The following is a 22,594-nucleotide window of genomic DNA, read 5'->3' as shown; positions in this document are numbered from 1 at the left end:
TTCGATACTACAGGAAGCAGTGAAATGGGTCTGTATGATTTCTTTTCGTGTGATGGTTTGCCAGGTTTCAAGACCATTATTACTTCTGCGACTTTCCATTGATTTGGAATGTATTCTAACCTTAAAGTGGCATTCATTATATAGAGGAGATTTATTAAACCTTTCCGTGGGAGCATTTTAAGAATTTCCGCTGTAATTAAGTCGTATCCGTGTGCTTTTTTTGGCTTTAGCTTCTTAATTTCTTTGTTTAATTCGGCGAGTGTAACATTTCTTGTGATAAAGCTTTCACTTGACGTTAAATTCATATTTATACTATCATTCAATGCTTGCCCATTGAATGGTTTGAATGTGTCCTCTGGGTAATCAGCGAAAACGTTTGCTTTCTCTTTGTCGCTTCTTCGCAATTTGATCTTTCATAATCGGAGGTGCTGGAAGCTTAGGTTTTTTCGTGGCTTTTATAGCTTTCCATAGAGAGTAGTTAGATTCTTTACCTGCCGTCAAATTTTCAAGGTAATTTTTAGCTTCGCGGTTCTTGAAATCTGATATCATTTTTTTAAGCAAATTACTTAAGCGATTTGAATTAGATTTGTGTTGAGGAGCACGAGTTTGTTGCCATTTTTTACGCGGTTTTCGCTTTTATTTAAGTACGTCTTTTATCTCTTGGGGATATTTAGCATCTTTGTACCCTGAAATTTCTCTTTGGCAAGGGGTATTGTTCCATGCGGCTTTTTGAACAACATGCACAAAATTATCTACCGCTTTCTCAAGCTCAAGAGGTGTCTGTAGTGATACCCTTAATTCAACATTATCCTCAATATCTTTCTTAAAGTCTTCCCAGTTAGTTTTACCGTTTGTTAGTCTAGGTGGCATTTCAACTTTAACAAGACTTTCGCTGACTGTGAGTATAACGGGAGAGTGGTCTGAAAAAAGATCAAAGCATTCCGTTATTTTAATTCGATTTGACGGTATTCCCCTGACTATAAAGTAATCAATCAGGTCAGGTATTTTGGAGGTATCTGCCGGCCAATAAGTTGGTTTCCCAGTAGAATGAAAGTCACAATTGTTCTCCATACCGGCTTCGTATAAGGCTCGGCCTTTTTGAGATATACATCTAGAACCCCAAAACGTATGCTTTGCATTAAAGTCGCCGCCGATAATTAAAGTTGGTCTAAGTAATTTTAGCAAGTTTGAAAATTCATTTTTATCAATTTTGTACCGCGGAGGGCAGTATATAGATGAGATATTAAGTAGGTACATCATGCTTAGTTTCAACTTGCACACTTATAAGTTGCATCGATTCAAGCTCAAGCTTAAGACCTGTCGAGTGTTTAACACAATCTTTTATGTATAATGATGCTCCGCCTCTTGCTTTGTTCGACGGATGAATTGCGTGGTAATCTAGAAAACCATTTATATTGAAATTTGATTCTTTTTTAACATGGGTTTCTGATATCAGACAAATGTCAATATCTTTTTCCCGCATAATAATTTCTAATTCTCCAAGTCTTTGCCATAATCCGTTGGCGTTCCATGTTATAATTTTAAGCTTTTCCATCATTTATATTTTGAATAGTGTTGGATAAAATAAAATCTTCGAGTTTAGAAAGCCTTTCAGACATAAATTTGTTAAGTTTTAACTGATCCTCAAATTTTGACAAAATTATAGCCAAGCATTGAGAGAATGCGACAGGTTCGGAATTATTTTTGATTACGGGTGAAGCCGCCATTTCAGCGTATGAGTTTCCATTACGTTTCTTTGGAGACGTGTTTGATGTTGTTGGCGTTTGATTTTCTTTACCAGTGGCGGGTTTTGTTGTATTTACCCTTTTAGGGGTCTTAGAAGTTTCGTTCTTTGTGGGTTTTCTTTGGGCATGAATTTTTTCTCGGCGTTTTTGTAGCTCTTTAGCTACTTCACATCCTCTATAACTTGCCGGGTGACTTCCGTTGCAATTTATGCACTTCGCTGGACTCTTGCTATTTCCGGTGCAATCTGCGGTTAAGTGTTTTTCCGCGCATTTCACACACCTAGGTTCTTTTTTACAATAAGTTTGTGTGTGGTTGAACCCTTGACAGCGTCTACACTGAGGAACTTGTTTTGTATGTTTTTTTTGAGGTTCGATCTTAACTACGAGGCAAGTATTCTTTTGATTTTGTAGATTTCCTCTAGTTTTTCTGTTTTATCGAACGTGAGTATAAATAGTGGAAGACCACGTTGTACCACGACTGTTTCTTTATCTTTTTGTTGTCTTTCTTTCTTTACTATGTTTTCCGCATCTAAGATCTTGTAATTCTTTTCTTTAAGATCATTAATGATGTCGGTTTTTTGACATGAAGAGTGTAAGCCCCTCACCACGACGCGTAGGGGACTTTCCGACTTGTTTTCATATGTGTACCACTCTACTTTTTCTTCATTCAGTCTTCGCGAAAGGAGACGATAGTTATCGGAGTCTTTTACACAAACTTTCCACTTGTTGTTATTAAGCGAGATAACTTTCAAATTCGTTGGCGGTAACGCCTTTAAAATGGTTTGTAATTTATTGAACTCCGCAACTCCGACAACATTAATCGGTGGCGGTGGCCTTATTTTAACCGGTTTTTCTTTGATATTTGTATCTTTTGGAAGAAGAAGCACCCTCTGGTGAGGAGAAAACTTTACGTTTTTTGGTACGTCTTTTTGAATTTTTGGAGGATCTTTCCGTTTCACGTTCTAGCTCTTCTTTGTCTGTTTTATATTCGGGAATTACCACTTGCTGTGGAGTTGTTTTTGTTTCTTTAAGTGTTTGAGCTATTTTTAACATATCATTTTCCTTGCGGAGAAGATCGATTTCTTGATGGGCTTTCTTTAAGGCCTCATTTTTAATTCTTAGAAAATTGATTTCTTCTTTCAACTCTTGATAGAGTTTCAATGTTTCGTCGAGTCTTTGACGAAGATCGTTATTGTCTTTTTCAAAATTATCTTTTTTCTCTGAGTCTTCTTTTGCACGCTCTGGCAGTTTAGGCAGACTCTTTTGCCCGGTTGCACTCGATGTTGGTGGTGGTGATCGCGTTATCATGGGTTTTCTTGAAAACGGATTTATCAAGTGCTCGAATTGGAATAATTGGCTCTCCCCAGAATCCTTAGAGCCGACCTCCGAAGAGGGTGGATTTTCCAGAAAATCTGAATTGCCACCTGGGGTACTATATCTTTCTGTAGTCGCCTCTTACGACAGGCATGCCTACCTCGGGTATATTCTTTCTTTTCCCCTACCCGAAGGGGGGAAAAATAAGTGGAAATTAAATAAGTTTAATTGTGAATCCGGAATAAAACATTACAGTATCTTCTTATCCAATTTTGATCCCAACACAAGCTGTGAGCTATACGTTACACCGGAATAATCACCTGGTTAATAAGAATTACTGGCCCGAAGACATCATAGTGCATGAATTTATTAATAAAAGAAATACTCTTCGTAACCGTAACCCTTTTCAGAAAACATCGGCAAGACAAACAATTCGTCGCTATTGATTGACATATTTTATCAAAATGTAAGAGGCCTAAGGACTAAGACCAACAAGGTCTACTATTCATCTTCTGTTTGCTCGTATGATATTATTTGCCTCACAGAAACTTGGCTACATAGCGGCATCAATGACTCCGAAATTTTTGATGAAACATTTAACGTATATAGACGAGACAGATACTCTGATCCAAACATCGATACTGTTGGAGGTGGGATTCTTATAGCTGTAAAGTCTTCCTTAATAACTTCACCCATCAATGTTCCTGTTGCACTTGACAAAGAATTTCTCTGCGTAAAAGTATCATTTAAAGACAAAAACCTTTATGTTATAGCATTATACATTGTTCCTGGTAGCTCCCGAGAGGTTTATTCTAAAGCTATTGAATTTCTCAATTTTATATATGAGTTATTGGATTATCACGATGAAATCTTATGTCTTGGAGATTTTAACCTTCCAAATATCGCTTGGTTACGCTCTCAAGACACAAAGTTTATGCTACCAACTGGAAATCTTCGATCTGATGACGCCAAACTAATTGACGATATTACTTCACTTGGACTTTTTCAATTGAACGATGTTCTAAATTCAAATGGAAAAATGCTTGATCTCGTTTTTACTACTATTGAAAAGATATTACGCTAAGAAAGTCAACTGAGCCTTTGGTTTCTGAAGATGACCATCACCCATCATTAATCTGTTCACTTCATAATAACTTTCAATGTTTAAATAATGAAATATCTGACAATAATAATTATTACTCCTTCAATTTTAAAAATACTGATTTTATAAAACTAAATTCAATGTTGTCACAAGTTGACTGGTCTCGTTTAAATAATTGTCTTAATGTTAACTTAATGGTATTTGAATTTAACAATATTTTATTTGATTGCTTTCTTAATTCAGTTCCTATAACGATAATAAAATCAAAATCTTTTGTTCCAGATTGGTACGACAGTGAAATCAAGAGTCTTAAAAATCGCACAAACAAATTATGGTCTACTTATAAACTATCTCCAACTGAAATAAACTTTAAACTTTACTGTGAATCAAGAGATAATTTTAATAGAAAATCAAGTTTGAAGTATCTGAATTACATTCAGAAGGTGCAAAGAGATCTGAAAATGAATCCTAAGTGTTTTTGGAACTTTATTAATTCCAAAAGAAAATCATGTTCATATCCGTCTGTTCTCAAACTCAATTACATTACAAGTCACGACCCACGGGTTATAACACAACTGTTTTCTGATTTCTTTCAAAGTGCTTTCAACTGTGATACTCCAATCTGTGATACTTCAAACTGTGATACCTTACCCAACTAACAATTTTACTTCCACAAGGTTAGGATCTTTAATTTCTTGCAGCTATTATCTCTACAGGGCTTGTATTTAGTTTGTGAATCGAAAATTAAAACTTTTGAGGCTAAACTTTCGTTAACAGCTTCCTAGAAACCTAGTGCAAGTGGAATTTAAAAATTTCTACAAGCATTAATGAAAACATTTCGTTTAAATTTCAATATGGCCACATGAAATTCCATTGTAGAAGCACAAGAAATAAAAGCCGATAACTGACTTCTCTTAAATGGCTTTGCAAAAGAAATTGTATTAGAACTGCTTACAAAATCTTTATGAATGCTATGTATTTTTTTTATTCAATTCGAAAATTATTAGACTAAAAAATGACTTAGGTAGTGTATGTTCGGCGACACTTGCCGAATTGATTCTGTTTTTTTTTGTTGGCGCTCCACCGTTCGAAGGGAAATTGGACACACTTTTTTTTTTGTTTTTAATATAAATGTTTTATTTTAGGTTTTAAGTTTTTAATAATAAATTTTAGTTTTAGTTGTTAGTATATAATTTTAGTAATTTACTTTAAGTTTTAATAAAAAGACAAAATGGAGCACTGGTTAGCTAATTGGTTGAGTGTTAGAAAAAGAATGAAAAAAAGAATGACAGCTTTGAGTGAAGTTGGTGGTGGTTGATTGATTGAATGAAGTAATTTGAATGATCATAACAACCACCAAATTCGTACATTCTATAAAGTTAAATCAATTTATATTATTATATGTTTTAATTCATAGTTTTGATTTGAAATTAACTTATACATTACAAAATATTAGGTTTAATATATCCAAATTGAACAATTCAAATTTTGTTTTGTTTTTGAATATAATGATTTGAGTTTTTACATATTATTTTTTACTTAGCAAAAGAAAATAGATTATACAAGATATATTTTAGTGCAGTTCATTGGGAAAAAATTCCATTAAGTGATAAAATTCATTAATCAGTGTTTTATACGTATATATAAAAAATAATAAAAATTCAAAGTTGTGTTTTAATTTTGTTTTTGTTTGTAATCAGTCCGAAGGCAAAATACACAGTTTGACTACAGAACGAGTAACAACCCCTTTTTGGGTTTTTACATCAGCAACGCGTACTCTATCATCGGGACCACGGTAGACCTTTAAGACTCTACCAAGCCGCCACTCATTCGGTGGAAGCTGCTCATTTCTTAAAACGACTAGATCATTCACTGCGATATCCCTTTGAGGATATTTCCATTTATAGCGATTCATGAGCCCTTTTAAATACTCTTCTTTCCAACGCAAACTAAATTTATGATGAATAACTTTGAGAGTGTTCCATCTTCGCATAAAGGAAATGTTCTAATGACTAAGTAGAGGACCACCCCGTAAAAACTGTCCTATAGTTAATGGAAGTAGGTCTTCAGGATTATCAGACATTCTAGTTAAAGGTCTAGAGTTGAGGCATGCCTCGATTCGAGTAAGTAGGGTGGAAAATTCTTCGAATGTATATTTTGCGTTGCCTGCTATTTTTTTGAAGTGAGAATTGAAACTTTTCATCCCTGCCTCCCAGAAACCACCCATGTGTGGGGAACCAGGAGGAATAAATTTCCAAGTGATTTTTGAAAAATTGGGTGCTGAGTCAGCAGGATAACTTTGAACAGCTTTCTGCAGATCTGAAATAAACAACTTAGATGCCCCTACAAAATTTGTTCCGTTATCGGACAAAAGTGTTGCCGGTAATCCACGACGGGAAACAAAGCGTGTAAAAGCGGCCAAGAATGCATCAGCGGATAAATCGCTGACGGCTTCCAAGTGAATACCCTTTGTGGGAAAGCAGACAAAGAGACATGCGTAGCCCTTTTCTAAACGACATTTTCTTCCGTAGAAGTTTTGAATTGTGAAAAGACCAGCAAAGTCAATGCCAGTGTTGGTGAATGGTAAGCTTAAAACTGTTCTTTCTGCCGGTAAGGCACCCATAAATTGAGCCTGGACAGATTTTTTGTATAAAACACAAGGTTTACACTTTCGAATATAGTCTTTGATCAGGTTTGATAGTTTGGGTATCCAATACTCGGAACGCACCAAACGGGTCATCAATTGGATTTCACCATGTAACGACAATTGATGAATATAAGATAAATAGCCCAGGGAAATTAGTAAATTAAATCGCATTTTTCGCGGGACAAAATTTTTTTCATGGAATGGGTTCGGGTGGTTGTCCTTATCATAAAATTCAATTTGTTGGGATAATTGGAGGTTGGGAACAGCCGCCATCTTGGAAAAGAGATTGGTATCGTTTTTATTGAATAGCTCCATTGTTATTCATTTTAACAAAAAATGACAAAGGTAAGACTTATTAACAATAAAATTATCTAAAAAATGACACAAAAAACAATTCCGTGAGTTGATTAAATACAATTTTATAGTTTGTCAAAGTGCGGGTTTGTATCGCAAGATTGGGACAAAATGACATTTGTTCATATATCTGACGATCTTTTGATTTGTCTGGATAATTCTTCAAGAATGAATTATAGTACTTATAATTACCTATAAAATGAGCCCACAATCGTTATTGTAACCATCGTATTGTAGAAGTAATCTAACTCCGAAACTCTCCATGTACTAGTGAAAAGTGAGAAAAAAGCTAGTTTTTTGCTAGTAGGCCGAGAAAATTTTGGGAGTAGAGGTATAACCAAAATATAAGTACGTAGTTTTGCAGCCATACGCGTGTAAGTGTCGATTACAAAGGTCTGACAACTCTAATTTTGTGCTTTATACGGTTTTTGGGGGGTTAAATAACGTACCTAAGTTTTCCAGTTAATGTGAATGGGCTAAAGGAGAGTGGGCATTTTGGCCCATTGGTGTAACACATTGAGACATACATCAAATGAAAGGTCTCGATGAGTGTACTATTTGTTTGTATGGGCACAAGTCTGTATCTAGTGCAGGGAAAGTGCAGTGATGCATTTTATGATCAAAAATGTATGTAATCAAATTCAGAAAAGTATACATTTTGACTAGATGCTCAATTAAATTGATTCAAAAACAATACATAACTGTCTTGGAAGTTCAATTGGGCAATTCCATCACCAGTTTTCACCCATGATGCAATGCATTTTTCGGTTTTTAGAACACTTTTGTATAGGACGTGTCCCTATTTTGTAACACATTGAGACATACTTCAAATGAAAGGTCTCGATGAGTGTATTATTTTTTTATATGGGTAAAAGTCTGTATCTCATGCAGGGAAAGTGCAGTATCTAATAAAACCTTGTTGGTTTTAAAATAATTTAAATATACGAAGGTTGTGACTAATTTTTCAAAAATCCAACTCAAACTATAAGTTATATTATATTATAAGTTATATTATATTTAAACTACAAACCATACAGCATGGAATTACTGTTTTCTCCTTCTTTTTTTGTTCTAAAAACACAAACATGTAAAATAACCTTAAATACATTTTTCAATATAAAATGGTCCATTTAAAGAAATAATGCGCTCATCAGTACCTTTCATTTGATGTAAGTCTCAATGTGTTACATTTATTTTTGAGCATAAAATGCACCACTGCACTTTTCCTGCACGAGATAGAGTCTTTTGTCCATACAAAGAAAATATACGCTCATTGAGATCTTTCATTTGATGTGTGTCTCAATGTGTTACAAAAATGAGCCACGTCCCATACAAAAGTGTTCTAAAAACCGAAAAATGCATTGTATCATGGGTGAAAACTGGTGATGGAATAGCCCAATTGAACTTCCAACACAGTTATTATAATGTTTTTGAATCAACTTAATCGAGAATCTAGTCAAAATGTATAATTTTCTGAATTTTATTACATACATTTTTGAACATAAAATGCATCACTGCACTTTCCCTGCATTAGATACAGACTTGTGCACATACAAACAAATAGTACACTCATCGAGACCTTTCATTTGATGTATATCTCAATGTGTTACACCGATGGGCCACGTCCCATACAAAAGTGCCCGGTCTCCTTTATACTAATTGAAATTATAAATATACAAGCTGATGCTCTATTTCCACATTAAGTGGAAAACTTACGTTATTTAACCCCCCGAAAACTGTATAGAGTTGCCAGACATTTGAAATCGATATTAAGACGCGTATGGCTGCAAAACTGCGTACATATATTTTGGTTATAACTCTACTCCCAAAATTTGCTCGGCCTACTAGCAAAAAACTAGCTTTTTTCTCACTTTTCACTAGTACATGGAGACTTTCGGAGTTGGATAACTTCTACAATATGATGGTTACAATAACGATTGTGGGGTCATTTTATAGATAATTATACGTACTATAATTCATTCTTGAAGAATTATCCAGACAAATCAAAAGTTCGTCAGATATATGAAAAAATGTCATTTTGTCCCAACCTTGCGATACAAACCCGCACTTTGACCAACTATAAAATTGTATTTAATCAACTCACGGAATTGTTTTGTATATCATTTTTTAGATAATTTTATTGTTAATAAGTCTTACCTATGTTATTTTTTGTTAAAATGAATAACAGTGGAGCTATTCAATAAAAACGATACCAATCTCTTTTCCAAGATGGCGGCTGTTCCCAACCTCCAATTATCCCAACAAATTGACTTATATGATAAGGACAACCACCCGAACATATTCCATGAAAAAAATTTTGTCCCGCGAAAAATGCGATTTCATGCCCATATTTTGACTAATTTCCCTGAGCTAAAAATAAGATGTGACAAATAAGATTTATAGGGAACAATGATAGGAAATTTTTCATTGTATGATAAAGTTGTGCATGCAAGTCTACCTTGAGAACGTATTACCTGGTTGGAGTCAAGAAACGGACTAAGTGATAAAATTTTACTTTTTGAGTGTACTTTTGTTCCTTGAACGAGGGCAAAATATTCACCTCCAAAATACTGTTTTTGAGTTAATTGGATAATTTTTGTTTTTGTAGACTTGATCTCTTCATGAGAAAGGGATATCGTATGATATTCGGTTCTTTTTGGAACTTTGCGAGCTGCTTCACGAAAACGAAATACATTGCTCATTACACGGAGCGCTCTATGCCATGAAGAAAATCTGTTTAAAATTTTGTTTTCGAATTCGATTTTTCGCAGTGCAACATTTACGTGTTCAAGGACTGATTCATCCGGAGGATCATGTTCCTGAAGTGAGGGCCAGTTTAATTTTGGTTCTTGTAACCAATTAGGTCCGGTCCACCATAATTGATTTGATTTAAGATCTCCAGGGGAGATACCACGACTCGCCAAATCGGCGGGATTATCAGCAGAGGGAACATGACTCCATTGTACATCAGGAACGTTAGTTATAATTTCTGAAGTTCGATTAGCAACAAACGTTTTCCAAGTACTTGGTGGTTTGCTAAGTCACGCAAGAACAATTGTGGAATCAGTTCACAGATGATATATTGTTTAAAAAATCAAATTGATTGAGTAGTATTCGAATCATACGTGACAGAAGATATGCACCTTGGAGTTCAAGGCGTGGAAGTGAAAGTGTGTTAACAGGCGCCACTTTAGATTTGGCCCATAATAAATGAGATGTAACTAACGAAGAATCATGACGGACCCGAACATAAACAGTGGCCGCATAAGCCTTTTCGGAGGCATCCGAGAAACCGTGATGTTTAATTTTCAAAACAGTTAAAAAAAAAACACGATGTTTAATTGTGAAAGGTTTACACAGTGCCGGTTTAAGCACTACCGGCGCCCCTGGGCAAGATTGCAAGTGGCGCCTCTAAAAAAAAAATCATCTAAAAACAATTTTTTAAAATCACGAAAAAAAGCAATAGCAGATTATGTCTTACCTCTCATATACTTGTTAATGCATTTATTAAAAATGTGCAGTGTATTAACTTAAAAAGGTTAACTTTAAAAAAAAATTAATTATTCATGTCATTTAGGCTCAATTGACAAGACTACATTTATCTTTGACTTTTTTGTTTAAACACATTTAAAGATTAGGTACAGTTGGTTTTATTTGAACAATATTTTTTCAAAAACTTTTTCAACTAGGTACATTAATGTCGTTTTCGATTGGAATCACTCAATGATTCACTCATTCTGAAATCCAATAAAAAACTTTGAATCGCTTCCACCCAATTCTAAAATTTAATATCTGTATTGGTGAAAAATCAAATATTTTGTTTTTGTTTTTTTACTAGGAGAATAAAAAACTTGCAGCACGCTTCTTAATGATTCCAGGCGCTTCCGGACTGCCAATCGAAAACAACATACCTTTATAAGTATAAGGTTTGTTCGTTGTGAGCTCTAGGGCACTCTGGGTCGCTCCGAATTCGTTGTCAAGTGTTTTTTGTAGCTCCTTTTTCAACCAGAGTTATTTCCTCTGTGTTCGATGTTCGCTGATGAAACTAAAGCTCTGAGGTGTTCGATGTAAAATGAAAACCCGAGAAACTTTTCACAGTTAATTGAAATGACTTAGAGTGCCCTGGAGGGGGGAGAGGGTTTTCTGGATTTTGGGCTTTCTGGATTTTTAATTTTGGGATTCTGTCCGTCTCCCTTCTCTTTCCTTATTCATTATTATAGGGGCACCTTTGCAAAAATTAAATTGGTAGGAGGAATATTAGGATTGCTTTAGTCTTTCAAAAGAAATTATGGCGCCTTGTTCTTCAAAGATGAACGAAGATTTTGGACACCATTGTCCTTCCGGAAGCCAAATAAATTAACCCAAAATTGGGGGCGCCTTCATTCTTCAAAAAGTTTAGGACAAACAATACGAGCGCCGTTGAAAATGTAAAATAGAAACAAATTGGGGCGCCTTTGTGAATGTAAAAAAAAATAAAACATCGATTGGAAAGACTTCGTTATTTATATAACTTTTGTAAAAGTTCTTGCGCCCCTGGGCGACGGCCCAGGCTGCCCCCCCCCTAAAACCGGCTCTGGGTTTACAGCAAACTGAATTTTATTTCAGACAAGAAAAATATGATAGGTTGAAAACAAAGTACAAATGAAAATTAATTATATTAAAAGTGCAACTATGCAAAAAATATTCAAGCGTGGGAACAGGTAACAACGAAAATATACAAAATCGGAAATGAGATCCGTGAAATACAAAAATTTTAGCTGTTCACACGCTTGCATAAATTAATGACAAAAAAAGAATCTAATGAATTTAAATGAAATTTGAACATGATTAATAAGAAAAAGATTATTGTTACACTTTACAAAAAGTTATTTTAAATGAAATATGAACATACTCCCCCCTTTTGAGGGTTCTTAACTCTCTAAATTAGATTCAAACTATTTAACTTAAATATTTAACTTAAATCTATACGTTGACCTCAAACGTTCTCGGCATAGGAGTTGGCCTTCTTTTTCGCCAATAAAGAGTGAAGATGATCCCAATCATGCATATGAAAAGAAGAAGACTGCTTCCATAGTGATGGTAATCATGAACGTCGATGTCAGTGGTGGCTGGTAGTTCCTTAGACATGTCCATTATATCCTTGATATTTTTTTTTCAAATCATTATATTCGGATAGGTCAATGTGATATTCTTCAACCCTCGTTGCTGGTTTTATTGTTGATGTTTCTTGATTCATGAACCAACTGCTTGCATTAGCGCTAGGAATAAAAGGTGACGTTATTATGCTTTCAAAATTAATTTTACCTTTGATGACAATGTTGGGCAATTGTAAAATACAAGATTTTTTGAATTCCAGAACCCCATTTCCAAACAAAGTAACGGATATGCTCTTATCACCGCAAATCAAATGTCCAGACATTTTTGATGGGATAGAGAAAATCCAGCTATTAGATGATTTGAGTCTCATCCAAACATTTTGTTGAGGTGTCGCCCTTAAGATGCATTTCTTAAAGCTCTCCTCCTTGTGGTTTAGTAATGCCAATTCACATATCGACGGTTAAACTGCAAAACCTCGTAAGTCTAAAAATTCGAAAAAAATATTATTAATGCAAACAATTCAGAAAATTCAGAGCTATCTTTTGGTATATTCAGCTTAACAATGTTGTTCTGAACATTTTTCAGGAATGACAAAATTCAAACACTCGTATTGATAGATCCCATACAAAAACAAGAAACACAACATTTTGTTTTTTGATTTCTGAAAAACTTGCAAAAACGACTTACGAGGTTTTGCAGTTTAACCGTCGATATCTCGGAATTACCTTGCTGAATAATGGTTGGATGAACTTGGTTGCACATATATTTCTTGGACACCAAACGTTTGCATGCCCCTAGCTCCAAATCACTCACTAGGAAATATCTATCTCTAGGCAATGACACAGCTAAATATTGCGCAGATGTTTCTACCATAAACGTGTTGTTTCTGTGGATTATAGGAACATTAAGAAGATTAAAAAGTTGAAATTCTTCAGCATCAGTTAGTGGCAATAGCATTTCGAAAACAATTGAATTATTTAAGAAACGGCCTTTCACAGTTGACATCTTGTACATGTCAATTACTGAACCTTCAGGCAATGATAAATAAGAAGGTAAATTGCTTCTTACGAGTTTCAGCTGCTCACTTAATTGATGAGGGGTTATAAAATGTGGATTTATGTTTCCGTGATTTAAATCCAATAGAACATCTAACAGTAGATCTTGTATATGCTCGAAATTTGTGAGAACAAGAATTAAATACGACGTCAAAGATCCAAGGTTTTGTCGTACTTCGTTAACCTTGTCCTTCTTGCTGATAATTGCCATGGTATTTTGAAGGTGTTCATTTAGGGCCTTAAATTGTTCTTGAACTTGAATGTGGTTTCGTTTTAAAATATTAGAAGTAGCATCTGCAATCGAACTTTGTTTTTTCAAAAGTTCAATCAAATGATCTTCATTTCTATATGCATTGCCGATTTGGACTTGTATTTTATCAGCACTTTCTTGATCAAGTATACCAAACAAACTATGCGCCAAAGTTCCCACAATGTCAAAGGGTGATCTTGCTATCCTGGTTCTTTCATATTTTGGTGCATGGTAATTCTGAAGCAATTCGTTGTTATGCTCGATAACTGCGATCCTGCTTCGCATTGTGTCTACTGTTGGTATGTAGTACATTTGATGAGTTACTTCTTTTGTACACAGATCTTGCATTTTGTTAACATATGTTTTAAGCTCATCAAACTCTTGCCAGTACGTTGTCAGATTGTAATAGACAAATATTTTCCAATATGTGTTTACTGTGCGAATTTTCCCAATGTCTTCAAAGTATATACCAACGCCATCATCAAGTTTGTTTATATTTATTTGTTCCTGTGTTTGTGAGTGACATAAAGATGTGGGTATTAGTATAAGTACCAAAAACAAGACTGACAGTAATGTCACCTTTTTTGGATTTCTTGATCTTAAACATCTTGTATGTTGATTTTTTTCTTGATAATCTGGTTCACTTGTTGGAGGAGGATAATCTGGCTCGTCTGTTGGAAGAGGACAAAGATTATGTATCGCTCGTTGGTACGTTCCAGTTTGAGTTTTTACGTTAGCCACGCGTACTTTACCATCACTTCCCTTAAATGTCTCAATCACTCGGCCAAGTTTCCAGCGCATAGGAGGAATATTATCTTCTTTAATAAGCACCAATGTGTCATTTTTAAGGTTATTTGATTCAGTTTTCCATTTAAGTCTTTGTTGCAGAAGATGTAAATATTCAGCCGACCACCTTTTCCAAAAATGCTGTTGTATGTGCTGCATTTGCCGAAATTTGTTTAGACTGCCTATTTTGCTGTCTGTTACATCTGGTTCAGCGATGGCCGTAAGAGGACCTCCGATTAAGAAGTGCCCTGGTGTAAGAGCTTCGAAATCGTTTGGATCAGATGACAACGGTGTTAGCGGTCGAGAGTTCAATATTGCTTCTATTTGTATGACCACCGTTAGCAACTGCTCATACGTCAATGAAGCTTCGCCTAGATGACGAACGAGAAGCGTCTTTGCAGATTTTACAGCAGCTTCCCACAAGCCTCCAAAGTGAGGAGAACGAGGTGGTATATTTTTCCACTTTATTCCTTCTTCTAGGCAATAAGTCTGGATTCTTGACTGGATTCTTCTTGAATTGAATACTTTTGTTAGTTCTGCTAACTCACTCTTAGCACCAACAAAGTTTGTTGCGTTGTCACAAAATATTGTGTGACAAAGTCCTCGCCTTCCTATAAATCTTTTTAAGGCGAATATGAATGATTGAGACGATAAATCTCCAACTACTTCTATGTGTACAGCTTTAGTCGAAAAACAAACAAAAATAGCCAAATATGATTTTGTAGGACTCTTACCTCTGACGTTGTAGTGGGTTTTAATGGGCCCGCAGAAATCAACACCGCAGTGATAAAAAGGTCTCGATACATTCACCCTTTCTGGAGGCATATTTCCCATCATTTGGTTGATGAATCTTGGCTTCGCTCTAAAACAAATGATGCATCGACTAATAACTTGTCGAGCTGCATGTCCAACACCTAATATCCAGTATTGTTGTCTAGAGATGGCTATTAACGCTCTATGTGAAGCGTGCATATGTTTACGATGTAAATCTGTCAAAATTAATTTAGTTATTACATTATTTTGTGGAATAAGAATTTGATGTTTAGCATCTGGAGAGATCTTCGCATAAGCCAATCTTCCACCGACTCGAATTAATTTAGTTTTTTCATCAAAATAGGGAGTAAGCGATGCTATAGATGAATTTCTACTTACAAGCCTCCTTCCTTCTAAGACATGATAATCTTCTGGAAATGAGGTTCTTTGAGTGTAAACCATAATCCACCGGGTTCCTTGTTTTAACTCATTAACCGTTGGCCTGTATTTCGTAATTCTTTTGGTCTTCTACAATTTCAATAGAATCTAAAACAAAATGCAAATATTTTTCTTAATGTGAAAAATGAATTTCTGTAATTGATGTTTTCTATCAAGCTAAGCTCATTTTGAATTGCTGCTGACAAAACCGATTTCTTCTTGCGTCTTTCTGGAATAACCTCTGGAAAATCGTATTCATTGAAGGGACTTGTTTCTCCATTTCTTAGGAATTCTGGACCTTGAAACCATATATGTGACTTGAATAGTACTTCTAATCTTGATCCTCTTGACACCAAATCTGCAGGATTGAGTTGGCCCTTGATAAATTGCCATTGATGAAACTCTGAAAGTGATTGTATTTTCGCAAAGGCATGAAGTTCGATTGTTTTGGCGGAGGGAATAAGGACATATCGTGGAACATTTAACATGTTCAAGTGTGAAAACTGGGCAATATAGTTTATCCACTTTTGAGCCTTTTCAGTTTCAAGCTTATTATCCCAAGTCATATTTAATTTCCACAACTCTTGTAAGAATAGCTTACCAATTACGATTATTGGTCCGAGTAAACCAAGAGGGTCGAAAAGTCTTGCAAGATCTGCCAACACTGTTCGTTTTGTTATCTGTGTGTTTATTTTATTTACCTTTTCGTCATTAAAGCTGAATTTGAAAACATCTAGTGAAGGATCCCATATTAATCCTAAAGTTTTAATTATCTCAGATTGATGGAATGTTACTAATTTCTCTTTATCGTCTTCAGGTATATCTTTTAAAATCATGGGATTATTAGCACAAAACTTTTTTAATTGAAAGTTACCTGATTTGAGTAGACAAATAATCTCATTAAGTAACTCATGAGCGTCATCAATGTTGTCTGCACCTGCCAAACAATCATCCACGTAAACATTGTTTTTAACGGCTTGTGAAGCTCTATAAAATGTCTCTTGTTTGTCATCAGCTAGTTTCACAAGACATCTGGTTGCTAAATAGGAAGCAGAGGCTGTGCCATAGGTGACGGTATTTAATTTATAAAGCTGCAGTGGCATATCGGTTCTTGGTCTCCAATAAATAAGTTGGAAAGCTTGATCTTCCTCTCGTAATAAGACCTGACGATACATCTTTGTTATGTCCGCAGTAAATACATATCGGTGCATTCTGAATTTTAGAACAATTGAGAAAAGATCTGGTTGAACTGTTGGCCCGACCATAAGTATATCATTGAGTGAGAGACCAGAAGTGGTTTTAGCAGATGCATCAAAAACTACTCGAAGTTTTGTTGTTGAACTTTCGGGTTTCATGACGCAATGATGAGGTATGACGTAGTGCCCCCTTGGAATAATACCATTTTTCAATGGTGTCATGTGACCTAATGCTTCATATTCTTGCATGAAGCTAATGTAGGATGTTTTGAGTTCTTCATCCTTGTTTAACTTGTTTTCTAATGAAAAAAACCTTTTTCTTGCTGATGACATGGAGTCCCCTAAAGATATTATAGGATCCTGTTTAAATGGTAATGTCACAACAAATTTACCTTCGGAATTCATTGTGGTGTTCTTCTTGAAATGTTCTTCGCACTGATGTTCTTCCTCGGTTTCAGCATCAATAGGAGTGTCATGGCTTTCTGTTTCCCAGAATGAACGAACAAGTTTGTCCAATGATGTTAACGATGGCTTCGTTACAATATGGCAATTAAAGTTTGAATTAGAATTTGAGGCGGAAACGCCTCCTGCAACGACCCAACCTAACTTTGTATTCCGCAAAGTTGGCAGATCTGATGAAATCTTGACTTCTCCAGGTATAAATAGGTCGAAAAAAAGTTCAGCTCCTAAGAGCATGTCAACTTGATTTGCCTTGCAGAAAGAAGGATCTGCAAGTTGTATGTGATTGGGAATTTTCCACAATGACACATCAACTTCTTGCCAAGCCTGGTAATCACTTATGCGGGCCATTAGATTCGCTTCAATGGTCGCTTTATAGTCCGAGGTTCTGGACTCAAATGTTATTGAGGCCACAAACTCGGACCTGCACTCTTGTGCTCCTATTCCGCTTATAGCGGTATCATTGCGATACTTTTTGGTACCTAGCTGCTGAATGAACGATGTCGTAACAAAGTTCAACTGAGATCCGGAATCAAGAAGAGCTCTGCATGGGATACGTACACCATACGAAGATATCACATTGACCACTGCCGTTGCTAAGTATACGTGGCGTTTCTGGACACCAGTTTCTGCTGCTGCGTTATTTACTGCCTGGTTTACTGCCTGGTTTACTGCCTGGTTTCCTGCCTGGTTTACTGCCTGGTTTACTGCCTGGTTTACTGCCTGGTTTACTGCCTGGTTTCCTGCCTGGTTCACTGCCTGGTTTACTGCCTGGTTTACTTGGTGTGGAGTGTTGCTTGAAGATACTTTATCAACCCACTGACCCTTGCTTATTTCTTGAGATTTTTGTATTTTATATTGATGAAGTAACGTGTTGTGGAGCATGTTGCATTTTTGGCATCTTCGAGCTATACATGATTGGGAATAATGGCCTTTCTTGAGACAATTTCTGCACAACATCAGTTTATGGACAGCTTTTCCTCGTTCTATACCTGAAAGAGACAAAAATTTATTGCAATTGTATATACCATGCTTACTTGAATTGCAGAAATGACAAAATAGTTCCTGATCGCTTTTGGGCGCAATGACCATGGTTGACTTTTTCCCAGTATCGCAGCTGGTGACCTCCAGGCTTTGATACTTCATCCTTCCTCCATCTTTTGGGTTAATGGCCTCTAGAGTCTGAAATCTGGCCTCAACGAACTTCAGAAACTCTTCAATGGATGGACTGTTTCTCGGATCCTTGATCGTATACTCGAATTTTTCTCTGCTCTCTTTGTCCAGTTTTTGCAGCAGACAATGAACGACGATCGGATCCCAATTTTCGATGTCGACATTAAGGTTGGAGATCACTTGCAAGCACTCCTTCGTGTTATCATGTAGTTTTCTTAAACTTGAACTTGTTGCTGTTGTAGCTGACTGCATCAATAGCTTGTTTAATTGTGCAGTCAATAGTAATCTTTTATTATTGAAGCGTTCAACAAGGACACCCCATGCTACCTCGTAGTTGCTATCAGTGGGCTTGAAATTTTGGATTAATTCCTTGGCTTTTCCTGTAACATTTGCCCTTAGGAAATATAATTTTTGTGCTGGTGGGATAGGCTGATAATGAATCATTTGCTTGAACAAGTCATGAAATTGCAACCAGTTTAAGTATTCTCCATCAAATTTAGGGAGCTCAATTTTTGGCAGCTTCATCATTATATTTGAAGGTTTTGGGTCAGTTGCTGTTTCTTGGGATGGTGCGACGCTAGTTGCTAACATCAATAACGTCTCTTCAAGCTTTTCTTGTATATCAAAGTAGTCTTCTACTTCCTCTGCATCCAATTCCTGGTCCAATTTCCGATATAAACAAGTGAGCTCATCCCAATTCTGTTCCAAACTTCTTATTTTAATTTGACGAAACTGTAGACCTTTATTCAACAAGGACTGCTCATCGACCTTGTTTAAAGATCTTTTCAATATATTTAATATTAAATTAAATCTTGTCTTGTTATTCATCTGGTTAATTGTATATTGGGGTTCTTGGTTTGAATTTGTTTGGAAATTCGTTCGTGAAATTGAATTGCGGATACTTGGTTTTGGAATTGCTCCTTTTCCTGTTGGATTATTCAACTCCACGGTCTGAGTTTCATCTATTTTCTCCTTGGGATATTTTTCTTGGTCAGGCATCTTCCTTGCGCCATCTTCTATCTCTTCTCTAAAAGACGACGACTTACATCACTCCTCATGAGATCCGCTGCCTGACGTACCAGTTGGAAATAGTCCTTTTGAAAATACTCGTGATCCATATGTTCCGAGAATTTGTCTCGGAAAATCGTATCATTTTTGTCAAACTCCTCCCACAAATCCTCTAACTGATCCCTTTTCTTGATGAGATAGTCGAGAGTTTTTCTAGTGGGACCATCTTTATTGTAATTGCGCACAACTGTGCAAATAGAATCACCTATCTATTGTTGTGCATCCGCGATGCTTTCAATACTTAGGTCATTATTCTTGGAAGCCATTTTTTAGTATTTTTCTTTAACCACTTTTTACTTGCAATAACTATTTTATAAATCACTATTTTTTAAATCACTATACAGGTCACTAAAAACTTTTCTTTAGTGGTGTCCTGTCACGGTCGCCAATGTTTAATTTTCAAAACAGTTAAAAAAAAACACGATGTTTAATTGTGAAAGGTTTACAGCAAACTGAATTTTATTTCAGACAAGAAAAATATGATAGGTTGAAAACAAAGTACAAATGAAAATTAATTATATTAAAAGTGCAACTATGCAAAAAATATTCAAGCGTGGGAACAGGTAACAACGAAAATATACAAAATCGGAAATGAGATCCGTGAAATACAAAAATTTTAGCTGTTCACACGCTTGCATAAATTAATGACAAAAAAAGAATCTAATGAATTTAAATGAAATTTGAACATGATTAATAAAAAAAAGATTATTGTTGCACTTTACAAAAAGTTATTTTAAATGAAATATGAACACGTGAAGTTGCATTTTTTTCCAAGGGGAAAAATCCACCCAACGAGGAATAGTGATTTTCTATTTCCGAGAAATCGGATATAGAAGATTTCCACTTTTGATGAGTGAGAGCCTTAAGATTTTGCTTCCACTCAGTTCCATCTTTCCAAATTTGTTGCATGATTATTTTCGCAGTTACAACAACGGGTGCAAGCCAACCTGCAGGATCATACAATCTTGAGATGGCTGATAAAACATCGCGTTTGGTTGTAGAAACCACGGATAAACTTTGTGGGTTGGTTGAAAAGGAAAAAGTGTCAGTGGAGGCGTTCCATTGAACACCAAGTGTTTTTGTTGAACTGTCATCTTCGATAGTTAAGAAATCTTTGTTTAAAAGATCTTCCCTGGGAATGTGATTTAATAATTCAGAATCGTTAGCTGCCCACTTTCTTAAATTAAATCCAGCGGATCGCAGAGCCGTTATATGTTCCGTCTGTGCTTTACGTGCTGATAAAATATCGTGAGCACCAGAAAGGACATCGTCCACGTAAAACTCCTTTTTAAGAATTTTTGAAGTCAAAGGGAAACTGGTTTCAACATCGGATGATAATTGATGAAGAGTGCGTATTGCGAGATATGGAGCGCAATTTACTCCGAAGGTGACAGTGTTTAAATTATAATCTACGACCTTTTGATCACCATTGGGGCGGAATAAAATGCGTTGATATTGTGCATGGTCAGGATGAATACCAATTTGGCGGTACATTTTCTCAATATCACCGTTGAAAACGTATCTATAGAAACGCCAGTTAAGAAGGAGCAACGCAATGTCACTTTGAACAACGGGGCCTGGATACAAAAGATCGTTTAGGCTGTTGCCATTGGAGGATGAGCAAGATGCGTTAAAAACGACCCTCAGTTTTGTAGTGGTACTTTGGGGCCTTAAAACAGCATGGTTTGGCATATAAAAAGATTGAACACAACCATCGTTCCACAACTCGTAAGGTGGCGTGGATGACATATGACCTAATTAAATATACTCAGAAAGGACTCTATCGTATTCTGTTTTAACAGTGGGCTTAGACATTTTAAACTTTTTTCGTTTCGAAGATATTGTTTCATTGCATTGAAACGTGAAGTGCCCAACTGCGGTTCCTCCGTAGGATTCTTAAAGGGTAATTTAACAATATATCTTCCAGTTGCATCTCGAAAAGTTGTACTTCGATATAAATCTTCACAATATTGGTCGGATGGAGAAAGTAAGTAAATTTGAGGTAATTCCTCGATTTTCCAAAATCTTTCAATACAGTGACTTGGTGGAGGCTCGTCACTATACGAGACAAAAGTGGAAAAATTTGAAATGGTGGGAATATCGTCATAAGGACCGAGTAAAACCCATCCGAAAACTGTGTTTTGTGCTAATAAAGAATTTAAAACATTTTTCTTCACCCCTTCCAAAACTATATCTGGATAAAGATCTGCTCCGATGAGCATATCAATACTTGAACTCAGATAAAAGAAAGGATCTGCCAACGGAAAGTTAAAACTACAGTGTGTTTGATCAAGATCCATTGATACTGCTGGAAGATTACTAGTGAGTTTTTTCAAAACTAATGCTCGAGTATCTATTTCAAAATTATTTAAGTTAGACTTAAGAGTAAAATTGCAAAGTTTTGAAGCGGAAGCAGTAACAGTTGAACCCATACCACATATATTGGCTTGAGTACTTTCAGTGGGAAGACCTATGAGCTTTTGGAATTTTTCTGACAAGAATGAAACTTCAGAGCCTTGGTCAATTAGAGCTCTAAGATCAAATTCTGAACCTTGATGTTTAATCTTCACTAAAGCTGTTGCCAATAAAACTTGGCGGTAAGACTTAGTAAACATGACTTTATGATTGGTGATCTGAGTGGACTGTATAGTTGAATTATTACTTTGTGGTGGCGGAATGCCCGAAGATGAAGGTGAATCAGAATATAAAGCTGAACTAGGAAGTGAAGATGAATTAGGAAGTGAAGATGAACCATGAAGTGAAGAAGAACCGTGAAGTGAAGAAGAATTGTGAAGTGAAGAAGAACCGTGAAGTGAAGATGAAGAAGACGAACTTTTTTGTGAGTTACCATTATAGGATGGAACCTTTTTTTCAAAATGAAGTAACGTATGGTGCCTGCCTTTACATCGTTGGCAGGTGCTAGTGCTTTTGCATTGATTAAGATTGTGATTTATTGCAAGACAGTTGAAACAAAACTTATGTTTGCGCACTGTTTGATGCCTGTCATCAACAGACATTTTCAAAAATATTGGACAAGTGCGAAGTGGATGTTGTTCACTGCATACTTGACATGCAGGAACGACTTTCATATGAAAGTTTCTAAGTGGTTTTGATTTCGTAACTTGTGACGTTACAGGTTTGATACTTTGTGTTTTGT

General features: G+C 35.8%; 1 protein-coding gene across 1 annotated transcript; it reads right to left on the bottom strand.

Annotated features, from left to right (window-relative positions):
* Positions 1–636: 636 nt before the first annotated feature.
* Positions 637–3,053, bottom strand: LOC129909607 (uncharacterized). The gene is made up of 4 exons (XM_055986684.1): positions 2,657–3,053; positions 2,219–2,613; positions 1,751–2,141; positions 637–896 (listed from the first exon to the last, which is right to left on the bottom strand). Exons 1-4 carry the CDS (start codon positions 3,051–3,053, stop codon positions 637–639), a joined length of 1,443 nt encoding a protein of 480 aa, XP_055842659.1.
* Between the last annotated feature and the right edge of the window lie 19,541 nt (positions 3,054–22,594).

This window comes from Episyrphus balteatus, chromosome 1 (genome assembly GCF_945859705.1).
Source record: "Episyrphus balteatus chromosome 1, idEpiBalt1.1, whole genome shotgun sequence".
Taxonomy (NCBI): domain Eukaryota; kingdom Metazoa; phylum Arthropoda; class Insecta; order Diptera; family Syrphidae; genus Episyrphus; species Episyrphus balteatus.
The sequence above is the reverse complement of the archived record's forward strand: the minus strand, read 5'-3'. Positions and strand labels throughout refer to the sequence as shown.

What these genes read in the sequence shown, in the direction of transcription:
- LOC129909607 (XM_055986684.1), bottom strand. Translation starts at nt 3,053, where the DNA reads ATGATAACGCGATCACCACCACCAACATCGAGTGCAACCGGGCAAAAG. An exon ending in AAAAAGACGTACCAAAAAAC is followed by an intron (nt 2,614 to 2,656) that starts GTAAAGTTTTCT and finishes TTCTTCCAAAAG; the next exon opens with ATACAAATATCAAAGAAAAA. An exon ending in AAACACGTCTCCAAAGAAAC is followed by an intron (nt 897 to 1,750) that starts GTAATGGAAACT and finishes TTATACTCACAG; the next exon opens with TCAGCGAAAGTCTTGTTAAA.